The sequence below is a fragment of the Lutjanus erythropterus genome, chromosome 20 (assembly GCF_056507025.1).
Source record: "Lutjanus erythropterus isolate fLutEry1 chromosome 20, fLutEry1.hap2, whole genome shotgun sequence".
Classification (NCBI taxonomy): Eukaryota; Metazoa; Chordata; class Actinopteri; order Lutjaniformes; family Lutjanidae; genus Lutjanus; species Lutjanus erythropterus.
In genome coordinates, this window is record NC_139336.1 from 26,450,173 (window position 1) to 26,457,592 (window position 7,420).

General features: G+C 41.3%; 1 protein-coding gene across 2 annotated transcripts in view; it reads left to right on the top strand.

The window, feature by feature from the left end:
- kcnt1a (potassium sodium-activated channel subfamily T member 1a) overlaps window positions 1–6,835 on the top strand; it is a 51,520-nt gene extending 44,685 nt beyond the window's left edge. For both annotated transcript variants that reach the window (XM_084745705.1, XM_084745706.1), the window contains 6 exons: window positions 62–145; window positions 246–374; window positions 2,372–2,666; window positions 2,771–2,833; window positions 3,788–3,872; window positions 6,218–6,835. In XM_084745705.1, coding sequence (XP_084601831.1) covers window positions 62–145; window positions 246–374; window positions 2,372–2,666; window positions 2,771–2,833; window positions 3,788–3,872; window positions 6,218–6,335 — 774 coding nt within the window. In that variant the 3' untranslated portion in view covers window positions 6,336–6,835. The remainder of the gene's footprint in view (window positions 1–61; window positions 146–245; window positions 375–2,371; window positions 2,667–2,770; window positions 2,834–3,787; window positions 3,873–6,217) is intronic.
- The last annotated feature ends 585 nt before the right edge of the window (window positions 6,836–7,420 follow it).

A 7,420-nucleotide genomic window follows, 5' to 3' on the forward strand; every position in this document is an offset into this window, starting at 1 on the left:
CCACTGTTGCATAGCTGTGATGAATTTATAATGTTATGACCCAGATGTTTTTCTGCATCAGTCTTTTGTGAAGGACTACATGATCCTCATTGCACGGCTGCTGCTGGGGCTGGACACCACTCCAGGATCAGGATACCTCTGTGCTGTGAGCTAGATTTTATTATAAGACAGAAATAAAAAAAAAATCATGGTGCTGTACTCCAGTTTATCTAAGTAACAGTTTACCCATGTATCTCCTGTTCCAGATGAAAGTAAAAGAGGAAGATCTTTGGATTAGTACTTATGGCAGACTGTTCCAGAAACTCTGCTCCTCCAGTGCTGAAATTCCTATTGGGATTTATCGAACTGAATCCCACATTTTCTCAACTTCTGAGGTGAGACCTCGGCGATAATGCTCCACTTTGTGTCAAGCTAAATATTCATCTCGAATGCAAGAACATGTTTATTACAAATAAGTTTTTAATCTTTGATTTGTAGCAGAATCTTGATGCATACATAAGGTCTGTTAGTATATAACATAGGGATGTCTTGTTTCTCCAAATCCACAATTCAATTTAATTTTTAAACATTTTTTTGGTACTCATTTACATTTTCAAATCTTCTTTAAAATGATAGTATGCTATCAAGTGGGATCTAACGCCCAGAAAGCTTTGTATACAGTGTGTATTAGTGTTTAGTTAGTATTTTTGCTTATTGATAATCACATGGGTGTTTTTAAATAGTCTATGTCTGCTTAGTGAGCGCAGCTCTGTGTCAGCGCTGTAAAAAGTGTTTGCTCATCTCCCTCACCCTCCCAGCTCTAAACAGCTGACAAATACATGGGATAAGTTCGTAATTTATCACAAACAGCAGCGAACATGTCGTGCTCGCTTTCACGATACAGTGCTCACTCTCATTTTGGGCAGCTCTTCCAAGCACTGAGTGTAGAAAAGAGCCATAGCAACCTGATGATAGCTTGTCGCCAGCTAACGTTGCTAACAGTTACCCGTGTATCAAAATGATCAAACATATTAACACCAGAAGTTAAGTCACAGGTGGTCCTTAAAGCAGATATATGTCACACTACATTGTGCAATGTTGAACTAAAAGTTGCAAAACAACCGGGATGTTTGTGTAACGCTGTGTTGGTGAAGGCTCGCAGCATGGGGAATAAACTTGGTGGCCCACATGGAATATTTGGTGACCACAGATGGCATCGGGCAATCAGGCCTTGGTTAAATGTTGAACCCTGGTTGGCGTGATAACAAGCTAAATGGTGAACATAGTGAACTTCAGCATATTAATACTGATGTCGTTATCGTTGGTCATTTTTAGCATGTTAGCACATGTTCACATTTAGTTCAAATAACTCATTGCAGAGACGCTAGCACAGCTACAAAAGAACTTAGAGGCGTACTGGTAATTTCTTAATTTTTGGCTTAATTTTCACTCCTCTGTGTACCGAGGTCTGTTGGACTTAATATTTAAAGGAGTGGGCCGATGAATGTCATGACCACACAGCCTGTGTTCATGAGCGGTCAGTTTAATTTGGCACAAAATGCTAGTTGTAGGATGGTCAAGGAAACAGCCTGAGCTCGATTTGTTATAGTTTATGATCTAAATAGAAAGCAGAAGATGACAAAAGTCTGTATGAAACACAGCTCTGTACTGACATATACTGTGGGAAAAATAACAATGGAAGCCAAAGTGATGCTAATTGAAAACAGGAGGGCGAAACAAAGAGAGTGAAGAAGTGATGATGTAAAACAGGAAGGAGCGGCGTGACTCACCTGTTGCTGCCGAAGCAACAACAGGTGAGTCACAGAACTGGATCAAGATCGGGGGGGATGAAGTCTAATCAAAGTCATCAAGATATTAGGATAAATTGTCTGGGAACCATGAATGCCTGTGCAAACATTTGCTCCAGTCCATTTAGTGGTAGTTAAATTAATTCATTGAACAAATAAAAACTTTAACTTGCTTGTGGGGCTCTTTAAAAAGTCGGATTTCATTTACCATTATGCCTCTGTATAGATTGAGGGCTAATCTACCGGTACCTTTAGTACAAGGTGGTCAGAAGAAGATATTGTTGCCTTACCTCCAAGCTGCTCTTGCTGAATTTCTGGCCCCAGTGAATGGAAACTGTTTCCCCCTTGCTCAGTTTATTAAATTGGGCAGCAGTATTCTCCTTGCTCCCTAAAACAAAACAAAACATTAAGAGTAAGTTTTGCACAAGATTTTCCACAAGCAGCATAACGAACAAAATAACCAACTTTGTGTCAACGTTTAAAGGGATAAACCAAGCGAACAGACATCCATCCATAGGATCCTGCTGCTAGCAAGGCTAAAAACTAGAATTTAACTCATCTGAGAATAATTGTTTTCACCCCAGTCACAGGTGTCAGTCAGCGTTGACGACTGCGAGGACACCAAGGAGAAGGGGGAGGAGTCTCGACCCAATGACCAATCAGATCATCCCCTGCTGAGGAAGAAGAGCATGCAGTGGGCACGGCGTCTGAGTAAGAAGAGCGTGAGGTGGCAGGGAACGAGCCGGGACTCGAGCAAGGACCACGCCCAGCGCATCGCTCAGCAGCGCCTCAACCTGTACCGACGCTCTGAGAGAGAAGAGCTCTCTGAGCTGGTCCGCAACCGCATGAGGCACCTGGGCCTCCCCACCTCTGGTTATGGTGAGGATGGACGCAAAGCCAACTGCTCCGAGTTTTACCGTCCCAAACTTTCATGTGTTCTTCTGATTAAAAGTTTGTTTCATGTCTAACTGCTGTTTTTTTAGAAGACCTCACTAATCTGACAGCAAGTGACGTGATGAACAGAGTCAATCTGGGATACTTACAGGGTAAGAAATTCAAGTTACGATCTTGTGGCAGGTAGAAATTCAAACTCTTCAAATAAAACAAATCCAAAAAAATATCCCCCAAAATTGTTCACAGTCAGTTATGAATCCGATTTGTAATTGTTTGGGCATTGTATTAAAATAAAATGGTTGCAACTGACCCTTTGCTAAGCCCCTCCCTCCTTAGTTACTGTTGCTACGCCTGTCAAGCTTTCCATTTTCATACTGCACGTTATGCAGTTTACAGTGATAACACCGGCAGATTTAACATCGACAAAGAAAAGTCTGGTTCCACATGTGCACGCTCTGCTAGAGGGGAAAAAAACGCCCTGCCTTGTTAGCACTTCTTCAAACCAATCACAAACGTCTTGGGCGGCACTAAGCCCAGAATGCACCAGCCCACATCCACCTCGCCCTTTAACCCCTGGTGCCAATAAGCCATGAGTTTGGTAATGCAGTGGTACGTAACACAAGTTTGACTGGAGGTAATGTTACTGCAGCTAATGAGCTAGTTTTAGTTAGCCAGATAGGCTAAAGTTCACAGAGCGAAGACGTTTGAACATGTAGAAAAATGCTAAGCTTAACAGGCCCAGTTACGCTTGCTAGTCTATGATTGGATAGTTGCTGTTTGGAGGAGGGGCTTAGTGAAGGTTCAGTTGAAAGTATTAAATTATTAACCATTATTCACTTTTACTTTAATGAGTTTACTGAACAATTTTTGAAATACAATTTTTGTTTCTGAAACTCAGATTCATTTTAAGAAGAAAAGTAAATTATCTTGACAAAAGTTTATGTCACCAAAATATTTTTTTTAGTTCATTCAAACCTTAAGAGTTGAAGTTTGATTCAAAACACAAACATTTAATGAAGACAGTTGCCTTGAAATCGTGTATTCTCAACTTTTTATTGTACAGTTCACAGTCATACAGATGAGTCTGACTGATGTTTCTGTTTCAGATGAGCAGAACGATCACCAAAACACTCTGTCCTACGTCCTGATTAACCCTTCTCCTGACACCAGGCTGGAGCTCAATGATATTGTGTAAGCATTACTCCTTTATGTTGCTCCATTCATGTGCTAGTTTGTGTAGTACAAATCAAATAGTAATCCAATTAAATTTCTCTCACTCAGAACTGTTATATAATTATTTTGGCAGCTGGTTTTTGGTGCTGATAAAATGCATTCCCAGCCAAAAGACCAAGACACAATATACAGCATGTACCTTGTGTTTAGAGAACACGAAGAAATTAAAATTCACCACAAGAAAAATGCCTCAAGTCCTGTTGAGACCACGGGGTAGTGGTGCACTTCAGCCTCCTGTGGCCAGAACAAGTATTACAACAACAAACATTCAGAAAAATTATCCTGACAAAAAAAAAACTTTTCTCCCCTGCCAAAACTTTTTTCCCAACTGATTTCACAGATGGAATAAAAACCTGTTCTTAAGTCGTAAACACAGGAGAGAAAACAATTTAGATCAGACCTCTCTTCTTCTCTTCTCTTCTTCTCCCTTTTCTCTCAGGGCTTTCATTATAAACAGATGTGTAAACCAGCTGAACAAAGGGTAATTTGATGTGTACCACTGCTTCTGTTTATTTCTCAGCTTTCCCAAAGCTGTCTGAGGATTTTCTTGCACATGTTGTACAAGTGATAATCAAAGCGTAACAGTCTCATGCAAAAAACATAACATGCAAATACACAACTCTTTCACAGTGGATTGAAATAAAACCACTCAGTACTGAAGTGAAAATGAAAACAAAAAATATTGCTTTGCCTCTGTTATTTCCTTGTACCCGTTATCTTATAATACTTAAATGGACAGTATGTAACTTCTGCCGCGAGGCGTCTCTCTCACATCAAAACAAAGACGTAGATTGATGACGTTGTGAAATGGCGTGGGATCGTGGGAGTTTTTGCCTTCACTGTTAAACAACCAGAATTGCTGATGAAAACTGATCTGACATGACTCAGGCAAAACTCATGTTCACAGACGATGTAATGTTTAAGTCTTATTCAAGTTATGCGTAGCTACGATCGCTGTATCCCATCTTTGGAAGTTACAGCAACAGGAAATGCACCGTTAGCTTGAGTAAACTTACAGATTTCTCTGGAGTTGAACACGGCTGAAAACATTTGGGATAGTGTAGGTACACAAATACACAACTCAACAACGAGCTAGATATTTCCCTCAGGAGCTGGTGGAGACCAAAATCTGAGCTAAAAGTGTGTACATGTACATGTAGTAATGTCTGTGCCGACGGGATATGTAAATAGGCAATTATTTGATAACACATTCAGGACAAGAACTTTATAAGGTGATAATGTGTCTGTGTTTTGTTAACAGTATATCTGTTTTATATGAACTCTGGAGAATCAAGTCTGGATGTGGTCTGGAGTTACTCTTTCACTCATGAAGCACCCAGCGGGAGACTGTCTGTGCCAGAGGTGTTTTCACCCACTGGATAACTCTGTTTGGTTTAGGCGAGGTGACGCAGGGGTAGATGACCTGCTCTTTTCACACATTCATCTCAGTCAGGCATTACATGGAGTTTGTACTCGGGATCTGACAGGGTAGAGTCTGTTTAACATCCAGTCCAACTGATTCAGACATTTGTGTTTGTTTCGTGCCGAGGCTCCCAAATAGCATTAGCTTATGGGCAGGGACCACCTTTTGCAAGATTTCTTCAACAACCCAAAGTTGACAATTTTTTCAGCCACTTTTGTTTTAGTTGATGCTGAAGTTTAGACGGTTTTTAAACACTTGTTTGAATCTTGAAGCAGATGATGCATTTGGAGCAGCTTCTTGCAGTCCAAGCCAACACTGACAGCTTATGACTTGATGAATGATGTTTTGGCTGACAGGCAATTAGAACAACATACTAAAAAATAATTTCAAATGTTTCAATTTGTTATATTTTAAAAGAATTCACATTGTGATTATATTTTTTAGCATTTTGCTGGCACTTGAAAAGCTTTGGTCTTGATGAGCTCAGGTTTGCGGCGCATGTGTGGGACTCATCACCTAAAAATCACTGCTTCACAAAAGAACAGACTACCAGTTTTGTATGATTTTGAAAATAATATGCAATTACAGGGAACATGAATTATAACACAACAGCTGAGAGAGCAAGGCACCTATCAGTATCCATGGCGACGGCTGTTTCCTGTTCGTGATGGAGAGTGGCGAGTGCATCCCACAGTTTACTTGTTTATTTAGCTGCTCTCTAATACGGAGTGCCTTTCATGGCTGAGAGTGTGAATTCTGCAGTGAAGGGTTAGTGAGGAGACAGAGTGCCCGAATGCTCCCGTGAGGCGGCTCTTTACAACTGACGCACATGTTTATCTCAGCTCTTCATCTGCCCTCTTCCTCTCCGTCTCTTTCCCAGGTACTTGATTCGTTCAGACCCTCTGGCTCACGTCCCAGAGGTGCCTCCGGTCCACAGCAGCAGCCTGAAGGAGAGACGCGAGTCCAGCATAGACACCAGAGAGGACACCCAGCTCTGATACCGCGCTGACCTTCAGCGGTGCGCTCCTCCGTAATCACCCCCCCTTCAGCTGTCAGCTGTGCCTGAGGTGGGGGGGTCTGGTTGTCTCCATGCAGGTCTGCAGCCTGAAAGAGAACAATTTGTGCTGCAACGTTCCAGCACTGCAGTGTACAACTGTATTATATGAGTGCCTACTGTTTGGAAGATGACATCTGACATGTCATCTGTGACATTTTCATCTTCTCGCCACAGACTTGGTGTGTAAGAATAGTGAATTCATGTCTGTGAAAGCTCTCTCAGACGAGCAGTCGTGGACAAGCTTGTTAAAAAATTAATTCAGATAACTGAAGGGATTTTAATTGGGTGCATCACACCTGCAGTGCTGCCCTCAGTCAGAGTTAATCCGAGTTTGCATCACAGGACCTTATGATTTTAATCGCCACTGACACCTCCTGTATTTCAGAGTGATTTCTTCATTTTGTTTTTGCTCTTTTTGGGTTGTTGCTCCCTCAGGAATAGTGTAAGATGAACATCAAAACAAAAAACCAGTTAAGATTTTCTGTAAAGTCCAAATTAAGGTTTCCTTAAAATAAAATTAGTTGCACAAAACACCCTTAAGTCCCCTCCTTAAGGCTTCCTTTAATTGATCACTTAAATATTTTTCTCCTGATCTTAGTCTTATTCTTAAGAAATCCCTTAAAGTTAGTTAAACTGTTGCACAAAAGGTAAGGCTAAGGTACCTCTGATACGTTATTGTTTTCTGTTCCACCTAGCCCTGCACTACTGCGCTGCGATTGGCTGCAGCTCCTGTGCTCTGATTGGCTGTGATCAGGAGCGTAGACTGGCAGTTGGGAGAAATTTAGCAGGGAAGTTGAACTGGAGACCTGGATCAAACACAGGAGGCTGGGCTTTGTGTCCCACATAAAGCTAAGTGTTAATTTTTTTAAAGGACTTAGTTGGTGTATTATTTTCAGGTCTAGGCAAGAAAACTGCTTGGGTAGGTGCAGAGGAACAAAAACTATTTGGACAGATTTCGACAAGAAAACTCCTTGCGTGGCAAAAACTCGGGTATGTTTAGGAAAAGATGATGGTTTATCATTAAAA